At 44.0% G+C, this 14697-nt stretch overlaps 1 protein-coding gene across 1 annotated transcript in view; it reads left to right on the top strand.

Moving 5' to 3' along the window:
• The first annotated feature begins 7047 nt into the window (after positions 1-7047).
• SDHA (succinate dehydrogenase complex flavoprotein subunit A) overlaps positions 7048-14697 on the top strand; it is a 34337-nt gene continuing 26687 nt past the window's right edge. Inside the window, exons 1-2 of the mRNA XM_075271125.1 lie at positions 7048-7174; positions 13858-13941. Of these exons, the coding sequence (XP_075127226.1) occupies positions 7106-7174; positions 13858-13941 (153 nt within the window). The 5' untranslated portion in view covers positions 7048-7105. The remainder of the gene's footprint in view (positions 7175-13857; positions 13942-14697) is intronic.

Here is a 14697-nt window from a genome sequence, read left to right as displayed (position 1 = left end):
GATTCATGAGATTGTAACCCATGTTAACCCCCGTTTTAAGAAGAATGCTGAACTTTTGTTAAGTAGGATGCTGCAGAGTGGTGAGATTGCTACCTGGAATGATAAAGGTGAATTTATTTACAAGGGCGACGTTGTTCCGGGCTCTAACATGTTGGACCTTGTACGCAACGCTACGCAGAGCCATAGACTCTCGAGAAACAAAGCCCCTCCTGGATGGGATGCGTTTATGCTGGCCATGGCGGACATAAATATTCCTTCTACTGTTGTAGGTAATTCATCTACGAGAGAAATTTTGGACGGTTTAAAAACTAACCTGACTGACTCTCCTGTAAATGTCACCCCTAAGCGCCATCTCCTGGTCAAACCCTCCTCAGCTATGGGTGTTACAAAAGCCAGCTTATTTCCCAAACAGCGTGTTCCTTCCATATTACAAGCTTCTTGGTTAAGCTTGTAAATTGTAAATACTATTCGTGTGTATATAATAATGTGAATAAAGTTATTGAAACATTGATGTTATTATATAATGTACCTCGGATTTGTTGAATAAAGTTATTGAAACTTTGCCTGTTTTACTGTGTTTAATCCGTATACACCCCTTGTCGCTGTATACTCCTCTCAGTCAATATCATTCTCATTCCGGCGACCTATAACAACACAGCTTTCTATAAAAGCGTCGCACATTCTCAGGGACGTATCAAATTAACATTCTTGATCTCAGGGTCGTATCAAATTAACATTCATGATCACAATCAATATCATTCTCATTCAATAAGCCTATAACGACGCATCTAGATATAAAACCTTATCAAACACGTATCAATTAACATTCTTGATCACAATCAATATCATTCTCATTCAATAAGCCTATAACGACGCATCTAGATATAAAACCTTATCAAACCTGTATCAATTAACATTCTTGATCGCATTCCTCAACCTCGATCGATATAAAACCTTATCAATAAAACCTTATCAAACCTGTATCAAATTAACATTCTTGATCGCCTCGCATTCCTCAACCTCAGGAATGTGCGCATTCCGAAGGGAGGGGTGAAAAGGGGCTTGTCCAGACACATCCAGTAGGCGGGCTAGGGGCGTGGTTGGGCGGGGAAACCCGTCCGTAGACAAAGAAAAGGGGCGTAACTGGGCGTGTTGAATGGCCCAAAAGGGGTGTGGTTAGGGCGTGGTTAGGGGCGTGGCACCTGTCAAACCTCAAAAAAGGGGTGTTTGACGAAACATATGTATGCCTCACTACTTATGTCTGTAAGAATTGCTTCCCATAGATAGATAGACAGACAGACAGACAGACAGATAAATAAATAAATAAATAGTTACAATAGATAGAGATAGATAGATAATAGATAAATAGAATAGAGATAGATAATAGATAGATAGATAGATAGATAGATAGAATACACAGATAGATAGTTGGATAGATAGAATAGATATATTGATAAATATAATAGATAGATAGATAGATAGATAGATAGATAGATAGATATAAAGAATAAATATAATGATAAAAAATAATAGATAGAATAGAGAGATAGAATCACATTAATAAGTAAGTAAGTAATAGATATGAATGTATGCAAAGTATATAAAGTAACAGAAAATAAAGGGGTGCAAATCTGAATGAATAGCTATATAAAAAGTACAGTGAAAGCTATAGAGGTACTACGGTACCTTATGTGTGTTGTCTTTATATATGTATATAAAATAAATGGCATATATACTCTATAAAAATCTATACACTGTATTTATATACTATACATATTGAATCATGTTTGTGATTAGTGTCCAATTATGTAACATATATATATATATATATATATATATATATACATATTGTGTATATATTTCTGTGCAAATATGTCTGTAAGAATTGCTTCCCATAGATAGATAGACAGACAGACAGATAAATAAATAAATAGTTACAATAGATAGAGATAGATAGATAATAGATAAATAGAATAGAGATAGATAATAGATAGATAGATAGATAGATAGATAGATAGATAGATAGATAGATTATAGAATAGATATATAGATAGATGGATGGATAGATAGATAGATAGATAAATAGATAGATAGATAGATAGATAGATAGATAGATAGATAGATAGATAGAATAGATATATAGATAGATGGATGGATAGATCACAGATCAGTTGTTTTCAAACAGTGTGCCTCATGGTAATGTTTATATGCCAGGAGCTGCACTGATTATTTGGCGTATAATGTGTAGCGTCACCCTTAGTAAATTCTGTGGGAGAGCACTACAATACCTAATGCTGTTAGCAGCGCAGCGATACAACATAAAGGGGTATCCCCATTTTAAGCATTGATGGCAACAGTCTATATCTGGTATTACCCACTCCATAGTGTCCCATGGTGAAAGCTGTACAGTGCTCATGGGGGTGGCAAAAGAACAGTTTTATAAATCACATATGCTGGTTGACTGCCCCTATTCTAGAAAGTCTACTTTTACATTAATCTTTCAATTTGACTTTTTTCCGTGTACAGAATGAGTTATTTTTAACCCTTTATTAACTGTTACATTAGCAACTAAGATAAGATAAGATAATCCTTTAATAGTCCCCACATGAACTATTAAGCATGATTCTGTTTAGAAAGTATGCTAGAAAATCTGCTTTTACTTTACAAGGTTACACTGACAAATACTTCCCTTTACTAGCAGAAACCTTTAAGAAACATAAAATAAAAATATCTAATACATTTCGCAGCGCTTCAAAACAGAGCCCATTGATTTCAATAGGAAGCGCACTTATATCGGCATATACGTGCACTTCCCATTGAAATCAATGGGCTCTGTTTTGAAGCGCCGTGCTCGTACACGTGTATACCTGTCTAAATGAGCGGCACGCTTACGCCGTTTGAAAGGGCCCTTACAGCAAATCTGCTATGAGCTTGTGTTGCTGCTCCTATTGATCCTGTGTATAACTCGTTTTAAGTGATGTTTTAGCTATAGTAATGTTATAGCACAAATTTCACATGACATTTTTGAGCCCATCGACCAATTATTGGCCTTATTACAATGGGTCCCTACACTAACACTTTACATATAGGGTAAGGGATCAACTACTTATATACTCATTGTTACAGTGCAGTCTCTAAGAACTTGATCTCTGGGGTTTTGCCTATAGGGGAATACAGTGTTTATTATGGCAGTAAAGTCTTAGTGTAGGGACCCATCTGAATGAGGTCGCCGTGACGTGGCAGATGGGCTCGCACAATTGACCAAACTGTGCGCTAAGAACCTCACATGTATAACTGTAGCCAGTGATATAAGAGATTGTAGGTGAAGAATTTTATCATTTAAAGCTCTGCACCAGAAGTAGAAGCTCAGAATTGGGTCTAGTCCCTGAACAGTATTTTACTTTCCCTCCAACAAGTACCTCTTAGATTGAACTAAAGGATTATTCCAGCAAGACACATTTATCAACTGCTCACTGGGTACAGGGCAAATATCAGATTGGTTGACGTATAAGTAGGGTTGCCACTAGATCAGTAAATCATGTGCCCAGCCAACATTATTGCCAGGATGCCACTCTACTTTCAGATTGTCATTTTTAGAGAATATGCAGATGACTGTGTTTGTAATTTTTGTGCCTCAGGACCAGTGCTGAACCTAGCCCTCCTGCTGCCTAAGGCGGACGATCAAAAGACCCCTCCCCCCCCCCCCCCCCCCCCGGAGACAGGGCGGGCAGGGGAATGGGTGGGAGGTGAGGCATGATTAGGTTTTTCTTTTGATCGTCAGCATCACGTAGCGGGGGGAAGGTGTGTGTGCTAGCTACATTACAGTGAATACAGTGCAGTAATATTTTTTTACTTACAGGAGACGTCTTCCCACATTTCCAGGCTCCCTCATTTCCAGACATCTTCCTTTTGGACCACCATGACCACTCCTCCCAGTGACTCCTCACTTCTCCATGCACCTAACCCCTACATTTTATATATAGTCCCACAGTGGACCCCTGCAACCATTATTATGCCCCACAGCGGCTGTGGAGCATAATAGAGGTTGCAGGGGGCCGCTGTGAGGCATAATAGAGGTTGCAGGGGGCCACTGTGGGGCAAAATATAGGTTTCAGGGGCTGATGTGGGGAATAATAGAAGTTGAAAGGGCCACTGTGGCCCCTGCAACCTCTATTATGCCCCACAGTTGCCCACCCAACTCTATTATGCCACATAGTGGCCTACCCCTGGACTTTTATTATACTCGGGGGTCTTTTCAGACCCCTGAGTATAATAATCGGAGCCCCAGGGGAGGTGAGGGAACATAATAAACAGTGTTACTCACCTCTCCGGGATCTGATGTTACTCCTAGCAGGCTTTGGGCCTGTATGGTAATGTCCCAGACGTCACGTGGTCTGCTCCCACATTATAACGTTCCCTTCCAAATGTCCCACAGTATTAAGCCCCTCTCCTTGTGCTCCAATTTAAACTAGCAGAAACTAGAGAGGGACATTAAACTGGGGCAGCAGGAGGGGGACATTAAACTGGGGCTTTACATATAGGGCCTGTGTCCCGGGTCATGTGACGTCCGACGTCATTGAAGAAGGACGGCAGCGGAGGCCGACAGCGTAGGAGCCAGGGGACAGGTAAGAAACAGTAGTTTTTATTCCCCCGGGTCAGAGTATAATAATTGTTTATGGGTGTCCACAGTGATACATAACACTGTGTACAGGCACCACTATGGGGTACAATACTGTGTGCAGGGGCCACTATTGCGGATAATACTGTGTGCAGGGGCCACTATTGGGGATAATACTGTGTGCAGGAGCCACTATGGGACATAATACTGTGTGCAGGGGCCACTGAGGGACATAATACTGTGTGCAGGGGCCACTATGGGGGATAATACTGTGTGCAGGGGCCACTATTGGGGATAATACTGTTTGCAGTGGCCACTATGGGGTATAATACTGTGTGCAGGGGCCACTATTTTGGATAATACTGTGTGCAGGAGCCACTATGGGGGATAATACTGTGTGCAGGGGCCTTCTCGACATCTGCCCTAATAGTACGGCGCATGTCGGGTGTGTAACTATGGCGATTGCCCATAAGCTGGGCGGCTGCTATAGCCACCGGGTGTCTACTGCTTTAAGCAGTAGTGAGAAAGTGGGAAAGTATATGTGAATGTGAGTGTGTGGGGTTAGGGGCTAGACTGTTGGGGGTTATGTGAAGTTTAGGGGCTTGCTATGGTCCAAAGTGTGTGAGATTGCAGAGATGGTGATGTGAGTTTGTTTTTTGTGGGGTTCGTGTGGAAAACATATGTGGGTTATTGTGTTGAATTGATATAACAACACTTATTTGGTGTGCTCTCACCTGGTCTAGTTGTGAGAAATTCACAACTACTAGATGCGTTTGAGAACCGATTACAGGGGGTTCCTCCCTGGGTTTTGTGAAGCACTCCACTGAATGAATAGATGACCACTTTATTAAAGTTCAGCACTACGCGTTTCAGGCATGAGTCGCCCTTTTTCAAGTGCAAAAAGACTTGGGACTGTCAGCTGTGCGGTCTGGTGGCCTCTGCCCACTAGACAGTCACAGCTAATACAACCAGAGATTGTCTTGTTGGCATTGATGTCACTTGTCCTATCTCCCAGGTCCGTGGTTACAGCAAAACTGTGTAAACAATGGAAGGAATAAATAAGGAATAAAGCAAAGAAAGCAGAATTTTTAAAGCAATATATTGGAAGGAAAAGTCTTTAATTTACATATGCTGCCAGTATAGATAGGATCCTTGAGATGGGACTACCCATTTAAGATTCAGTAGAATATGGAAATACATTTGCATATCTCCCAACTGTCCCGGATTCTGCGGGACAGTCCCAGATTGTGGGTCGTGTCTCGCAGTCTCGGTCGGCAGGGGGTATGTCCCAGATTCAACTCATCTGGGTCCTCCAGGTGCAGATGAGTTGACCAATAGCGAATGAAGCAGATCTATTTACGGACAGCTCCTGCCTCTCCGCTGTGCTCCCCGTGCACTCTGGCCCTGGGTTGCTGTAGGTGTGATGTGATGACGCCACTCACATTGCGCCTGCAGGTCCTAGAACACTCCGAGAGAAGAGACACAGCGGCTGGGGAGCAAGGAGAGGTGAACATCAGAGTTTTTTTTTGTTAAACTGTGGGAGCAAATTGAGGGGGAACATGAAACTAGAGGCAAATGCAGGGGGCACATTAAACTAGAAGCTGAGGAAGGGGGGTATGAAACTGGGGGCAGGTGAGGGGGGGCATGAAACTGGGGGCAGACAAGGGGGACATGAAACAAGATAGATGTAGGGGGGCATGAAACTGGTGGCAGCGATGAAACAGGAACATTAAACTGGGGACAGATGAAGGGGGTATTAAACGGGCGGAAGATGGAGGAGGTGGGGACATTAAATAGGGGGAGATTTAACGGACATTAAATTGGAGACAGCTGTAGGGGAACATTAAAAAATAGGGGTCACTGGATGGAGACCCGGCTTTCCCATTCTGTGTCCCCGCTGAAGAGCTTTCGGTGTCGTTAACGTAGCTCTTCAGCAATGACGCTGAGCGGTTAGGAACACCTCCCCAGTACTTGTCTATGGACAAGTACTATCAGGAGGGGAGGCGGGTGTTCCTCACAGATCAGCGTCATCGCTGGGTGGTAAGGAACGCCCACTCTCACAGTACAGTGCAATAGACACTACTGGGAGGATATATATATATATATATATATATATATATATATATATATATATATATATATATATATATATATATACACACAATATTAGGGTGACTCTAAGAGCATTATACTGTGTGGGGGCACATAGCAAAAAAGGATGAGAATGGGCGGAGTGAACATAGAAGTGGGTGGAGCTAAATTTGCTGCACGCACATTTTGTCTCTCTTTCTGTTCTTTGAAGGTTTGGAGGTATGTGTTTGTAGTGAATCTGTAAAAAAAGGTGGTTTTCTGACGAGCTAAATGTCTCCGCCCATCTTTGACGTGACATTATGTAACTGCTCATTTTTAATAAAGTTAAGTGAAAGGGGGCGTGGCTTACAACACAGGACTTGGTGTACTTGACAGGCACCGGTGTTAGCTCCCAACATGGCAGCCCTGAGTGTCGCAGCTTCACGGCTCGTGGGAAAGAGGTTGTTGTCGAGCACCTGCAGTAAGGTGAGCAGAGCTGCTGTGTGCAGTGCGGGGAACTTTGAACATTAGGATTTATTGAAGCTGTATATCTGTGCTGGTCTATGTCGGCCACTTCAGACTGCGCAGGGCTAAGTGAAGGTCACCTCCTCCTTTGGCGAGCGCCGGTGACTACTGGCTGGTGGGATACTGACGTCAGTGCTCTCTAGGTAGTGATTGGCAGAGGGAAGTTGTCTCGTGACAACAGAGCGGCCGCGTCGTCACCTTTATGCTAACGGGAAAGGGCAAATGATGACTTCGGACTTCGGCCTGTGTGTGCTGTGCGCGGTGCCTGGCGGCGATTTAGGGGCTTATTCACTCAGAGTGTAGAAAGCTCTTTGCCTTGGTTCACACCTTACACATACTGGCTAGAGAGCTTTCAGAGAAGGAAAGTTTTCCCTTAGCACTGATCTGTTACATAATACAGGGGAAAACAATCCCCAAAATGGTGGTAGTGTAAGAACCGTGCAGGTTTAGCACAGGGGTAGACATCTAGGTTTAGTTATTCTTGCCGTCATCTATGGTCAGAGGAGGGTCTGAGCTGAACAACAGTGAAAAGTGTGGCGGTAAAACCTTATTGTAAGGACAAGGCCCCTCCAATGTTATAATGTACATGTTCTAACAATACTGCTTTAACTGTAATATGTAGGTCACGTGACTTACATATACCACATTCTTCATGCCTTTCTTCTGATGTTTCGTGGTCTTGGCCTAACGGATATCTGCACTCTAGAACATCACTGGAAAGAAGCCAGTAGATATTTTCCTGTGGATACCCGGATTCTGGGACGTCATCACTGGAAGGCCGCCACTTCATGGTGTGTGCATACGCAATACAATAAAGAGGAAGTGGCGACCGCCGATGATGTCCCGGAACCGGAGCTGCCAGGAAAAAAAGTAAGGGTAATGGGGTTAGGGGCAGGGAATCCTGTTGGCATGTAGCACCATATACTATGGACTCTGCTTTATGCAGCAATTCCATTTCTCTGCGTTGTGTTGGTATTAAAGAGGACCTTTCATCAGATCGGGCACAGGCAGCTTTATATACTGCTGAAAAGCTGACAGTGCGCTGAATTCCGGTAAAGGGCATTTCTGACAATTAACCAGGGACGCCCTTCTGCCCAGCAGCACCTATCGCGCTGTACTGTGGAGCAGGGAGGAACGCCCCCTCCCTCTGCTCACAGTGCTCATCCATAGACGAGCATTATCAGGAGAGGGAGGGGGGAGTTCCTCCCCGCTCCACATTACAGCGCGATAGGCGCTGCTGGGCAGAAGGGCATCCCTGGCTAAGTGTCAGAAACGCCCTTCTGACCGTAAAGCCCTACGGTACTGGGACCGATTAGCGCTTTACCCCGGGCACAGATCGGGAAAGCCGACAGTGCGCTGAATTTAGCGCACTGTCAGCTTTCCAGCAGTATATAAAACTGCCTGTGCCCAATCTGATGAAAGGTCCTCTTTAAAGGGGTACTCCCATGTCGCATACTCACCAGTCTTCGTTTCTTTTGAAATCTTCAGTCTTCCGGCTTTGTTTCGTCATTGGTGGGCGGGGTCACATATGCAAAGCCAAGCAGCGAGATGCCGCCGGTCCTGCGTGCGCACTCATAGACCAGTCTAGCCTTCACAATGCAAATACAGACCCGACAGCGTATATTGATTGGGGAAGAGGAAGATGACGAAGTGGCAGATGATCTCATTGTCACACAGGAGGCTAGCGTCACCCCCCTGGCCAAACTACTGCCACTGAGGTGCCTAGTGTCACCAGTTACATGACAAATTTAGTGCAGTTTTCACACTTTGCAAGTCTAAACTGAGTAGGGGCTCTGAAAAGAGCAACCTTACCACCTTTTGCGTGTGCTGTCATTTGGAAGGCAAGTCCTGGGCTCAGTGGGAGAGAGCAAACGGAGGACAATCGTCGCCCGGTGTTGCCGACACTGCCTCTTCCACTGTTTACAGTGCTGGTGCTGCAGTCCAGACCACCAGCCTGGACACCTACACATCTGTCTCTGACACTTTGGGGAGTTTACCCTCATCCACCCTTCTTGCTTGCACCATCATGTGGCTCTTCCCAGCCACTCCCCATCTCCCAGGCGTTTCATTGCAGGCAGAAGTACAGCGCAAGCCACCCACATGCCCAAACCTTCAACGGCCTCATCTAAAAATTGCTGGCCCTGGAGATGTTGGCGTTTATGCTTCTGGATACTCAGGCCTTCCGTCACCAGATGGCAGCTGGGGCACCTCCCTATGCTGGGCCTAGCCATTACTACTTCTCTTGGTGAGCGCCTTGTGCCTGCACGTGTCCCTTAATATCAGTCAGGCCCAGAGTTCCGCGCTTTGCTGCAAGGTCCACTTGACCACCGATGCATGGACAAGCTCCTGCGGTCAGGGATGCTGCTTCTCTGTAATGACAGGCCGGGTGAATGTAGTGGAGTCTGGGCCTGGGGTGCAAACTGGGATGGCCTATCTCCTCTCCCAGCCCAAAATTTATGGCAGGGGTTCTCTGAAAGCCTACTCCTGCGCTGCAACCTCCACCCCAGCTATGAGCTGGAAACGCTGTAACCCTGGCGTGGGGAGATGTCAGCAGGCCATACTGAAGCACATCAGCTTGGAGGACAGACAGCACACTGCCTCCGAGGTGAGGGATGCCATCCTGGATGATCTGACAATATGGTTTTGCCCGCTGCACCTGGGACCAGGCATGTTTGCGTATGTGATAATGGCTGGAACCTGGTAGCACATCTGGAGCTTGCCAGACTCAAACATGGCCCACGTTTTCAACTTGTTGGTGTAAAGGTTCTTTGAAACCTACACCATTGTGCCTGATATACAGGTCAAAGTGGGGCCATTTTCGTAAGTGAGAACTAGCCTCTGCTAGGCAGAAAACATTCAGAGCACACTCCTGTCATCTTCGCACCGTTGGCTGGCGGAGGAAGACGAGGGGGATGAAGTGGCATTTCATGTTACTGTCCCACACGAGGCATGAGGGTGAAGTTCAGTGCATCCCATTGTTTCAGCACGGGTGGTGTGTGGGGATTGGAAAATAGAGGAAATGGAGAGTGACCCTTACAGTTGGGGGCAGCGAAATCATGCCAAGTAACACACTAATGCACAAGAAAAAACACAGTCCACAGCTCACCATAAATCTTGAAGAGAATCAGCTAGACCAAGAGTGCACGAAAAAATACACCCCCGGCTGGGGTGGAACAATGCAAGAACCCAGTAGAAAAATATTCCTTCAGCACAAGAGGTCTATAGTAAAACTTGACTTTTATTGGAAAAAAAATAAAAAATAGGTACCAGACATAGGAAAAAAAGATGTAGAAAAACTTACATGGTCAATTCCAAGTATGCATGTATGGTTGAAGACAGACAAGCCTATGCGTTTCGGGACATCCGTCCCTTACTCATGGCAATACCATTATATTTTTCCAATAAAAGTCAAGTTTTACTATAGACCTCTTGTGCTGAAGGAATATTTTTCTACTGGGTTCAAGTAACACACTGGCACACATGGCTGACTTCATGTTGAGTAGAGACAAAAGCATACTTCACATCATGGAGAGCAAACAATACTGGATTGATCAAAAATTGGATTGAGCTTATATAGCATGACTGACTTAGTGCAGTTCATTGCACTGTTCAGTGCAGTTCAGTGCTCAGTTCAGTTCAGTGCATCCCATTGTTTCAGCACGGATGGTGTGAAGGGGATTGGAAAATAGAGGAAATGGAGAGTGACCCTTACAGTTGGGGGCAGCGAAATCATGCCAAGTAACACACTGGCACACATGGCTGACTTCATGTTGAGTAGAGACAAAAGCATACTTCACATCATGGAGAGCAAACAATACTGGATTGATCAAAAATTGGATTGATCTTATATAGCATGACTGACTTAGCTGTGGGGGGTACAGCATTAAAAACATGTTTGACCATACATGGCCTGACTGAATGAACGGCTGTCTCCCACTTAGCTTTGTGGGGTAGACCCTTAAAAATTGGTTTCAGCGTATATCGCCTGACTGAATTTCTGTGTCTCCCACCTATATTTTGGGGGTACACGCCGTGAAAAACCGGATTGAGCGTACATAGCTTGAATGACTTTCGGTGTCTCCCACCTATGTTTTGGGGGTACACGCCCTGGATATCTGGATTAAGTGTACATAGTCTGACTGAATTTCGGTGTCTCCCACCTAGGTTTTGGGAGTACACACCGTCGATATTTGGATTGAGCGTACATAGCTGGACGTAATTGCTCTGTATCCCTGTTTTGGGGTTACACACTGCCTGAAAAGCTGGGTTCAGCCTATATGGCTGGACTGAATTGCTCTGTATCCTTGTTAGGTGTTTGGGGGGGACACTGCTTCCAAAGCTGGGTTGAGCGTATCTGGCTGGACTGAATTGCTCCGTATCCCTGATTTGGGGAGACACCCCGTTGAAATCTCGACTCCTCTCCTTGCAGTATATAGCTCTGAAAAGAGCTGCTGTTCTTCCGTTTTTCCCTGCCTACTAGAAACTATCTAGCCCTCAGCAGATCTCCCTCTCTCCCTATTGCTCACCGCAAATGACACGAAGATGGCGCTGGCTATTCTTATAAATGGGAGGTCACATGTTTTCGGCAGCCAATGGTTTTTTTTTCAATTTTTTTTCAATTCCTTCGTTGTCGTAGTTCCTGTCCCACCTTCCCTGCACAGTTATTGGTGCAAAAAAGCGCCACGGAAGGTGGGAGGGGATACGAATTTTTACTGCGTATGCCGCGTGGCATTCGATTGCAAACGAATACCTCGAACGGTGTGATATTCGATTGAATACCTATTCGATCGAACAGTGTTCGTTCATCTCTAGAGGTAATGAAAATGACAGCAAAGTCTATACAAGCCCTGGTTCAAATACTTGTGACTGCTCCAAGGACACTTTCTGATAATCTGGTGACGTTCCGTTTCACCGCTTCTGAAATGGAACATCACCGTTACTCCCCCCCACACCAATCTCCATCAATACTTCCTGTGTCTGGGATGGTGCCCCCCCACCTCTTCCTGTCTGCTAGTAGTTGGCGGAATAGGTTAGTTAAGGAGACTGGGGGAGGGTGAAAGGGGCTAGTAATGCGCGGGATGGCTAGGCTAGAGAGATGTGGGAGGGGTTAGTAACGGAAGGGATCGATAGGTTTAGTCAGAGTGGTAGGGGCTAGCAATGGGCAGGATCGCTAGGCATAGTAAGACAGGGAGGGGCTGTAACAGAGTGAGGGCCCGTTCACACGGAGTAATCGCGTGTGTATTTTGACGTGTTTTTTTTTTGTTTGTTTTTTCTATACACGTGTAAAAAAAAAAAAAAAGTCAATGGGAGTCTTATTTTTACATGTATATTTTTTACACGCGTTTACTCTGTGTGAACGGGCCCTGAGAGTGAACTAGTGTAACAGCTACACAGGAAGCAGCACAGCAGAAAGCTAACAGCAAATAAAGGCAGAGGGTACTAGCAGCAATCAGAGACTCACAGAAATCACTCCAAACATTGCTAAAGGTATATGGTTGTACTTATTAACCCATTACTAGCATTAAAGACCTTTCTTTAAAAAAATAAATAAATAAAAATCTGCCTGGAAAACCCCTTAAAGAATTCAGATTCTCTTGTTTCATATATAATAGGAACCTAGAAAGCTAAGGCTCCTAATATGTATTATAATTGAGCACTCTTAAATTCTCAATATTGGAAGCGTCTGAGCCCTACGTTATTCAAGCACTTCACTCCGCAGATAGTCTATCTATGGAGTCAGCGCTGTTTTGTCTGGAAGCCCCTTCACTATATCAAACAGTATCTGCTCTCACATTACAGTGCTATAGGCGCTGCTGTGAAGAAGGATGTTCCTGACTGACTGTCAGGAACGCCCTTCTGACTGTGAAGAGCTACGGTAACGGCTGGAATTCAGCATACTGTCTGCTTTCTAGCGGTATATAAAACCGCCTGTGCCCCAACTAATGAAAGGTCCTCTTAAAAATGTAAGTTTAAACTCAAAAACAGGGTAAGACTCATATGGCCGCTATAATTAAGTTAAAATAATGATTGTGATTTTTAAGATGTGGTAAAGTTACAAATTTTAGGAGGCGCTAGTAAATCTCAAAGTGGCCGGTAGACTAAGTTTGAGAACCTTTGCTCTAAATGCTCATCATGCCCCTTTAATAAATTAGTGATGGGTATACTTTACAAACGCTATTGGTACTTTCCACTGCACTGTTTGGTGTTTTGTGAATGCATCATGATGCAAGACATTGCATAACATTGTGTGACTCATTTTGTCCTTAAACCACTTATAAATGTGTAAATTTTAGGCCTAATTGAAATTATTGAAGACATATGAAATATATAAGAGTTTCATGGGAATTAAAGCATGGAGGAGAAATTTTACCTTTTTCCTGCCAACCACATATCTAATACGTCCTCCCAGGGTGGCACTTCTGTAGCCGATCACGTATCTAATACGTCCTTACTACTAATGCCGATTATCTCGTGTGTGGGGGGGGAGGGGGGTTTGGTGTGTGTGGTGTGTTTGTCCCCCTTACTTCCATAGGAAAAAAAAAAAGGAAAATATTGTTTTACTTGGACAACCTCTAAGTTCTGATTTATTGTTTTACATGTTTTTAAACATAGTTTGAAATAATTAAATTTTTTGACTGTTCTAGAAATGGGCAACCGTTTCCCCTGCTATTGCAAGGAATCTCCACTTCACTGTGTATGGAAAGAATCATGCTAAAGTCTCTGACTCGGTAAGCTTTGTTTTCCATTAAATATTTTCTTCTAAACCTTGTATGTTCAACTTAAAGGGGGGGTTAAATCTATCACATGGTTTTAATCTTTTCACAACAACTAGATACCACGTCGCTAATCATAAACTCAGAGAACCTTCCTGTGAACTGATATTTTTTTAACTTATCTACTTATTTGTATGTACTGCTTTCCATCAATGGGGCATCAAACGCTCTATTCCTGTATAAATGTGCTTACCTTCAGATATTGTGTTATACCAGCTTGATGAAGAGACCTGAGTAGTCCCGAAAGCTTACAATCTGTCATCATTTTTTGTTAGCCATTAAAAAAAGGTATCAACTACTGAGGACTCTCAATCTTTACATGTCATATCCACTGGCTAATAAGGTACAAAGATATATATTTTTTCTTATACAACTTAAAGTAACACTGTCTCCGAAACCCGGCGTATCGGCTCAGCCCTGTAGATTGAGTCAGGTGACCCTAACCTATCTCTGGGGTCGGGTTCTGGTAATCTGCCTTTTCAGATGAGTCTGTCTGGTTACAAATCACATGCAGAATTCCATAGGGCACTTTAAAACCTGTTCAGACATACCTTTGTTGTACCGTGTTGTCATTTGTCAGAAGATCATTCTATATCTTTATGCAAATGAGCTTCTTAGTGCACCAAGGAGGCACCACTGCTATTTTTACCTTCAGTGTATTTAATAAGCTGATGGACTCCTTTTTAACACCATAGAAAGTAGAAAATTGCT

The sequence above is a fragment of the Leptodactylus fuscus genome, chromosome 4 (genome assembly GCF_031893055.1).
Source record: "Leptodactylus fuscus isolate aLepFus1 chromosome 4, aLepFus1.hap2, whole genome shotgun sequence".
NCBI classification, from domain to species: Eukaryota; Metazoa; Chordata; class Amphibia; order Anura; family Leptodactylidae; genus Leptodactylus; species Leptodactylus fuscus.
This window is presented reverse-complemented; position numbering and strand designations above follow the sequence as displayed.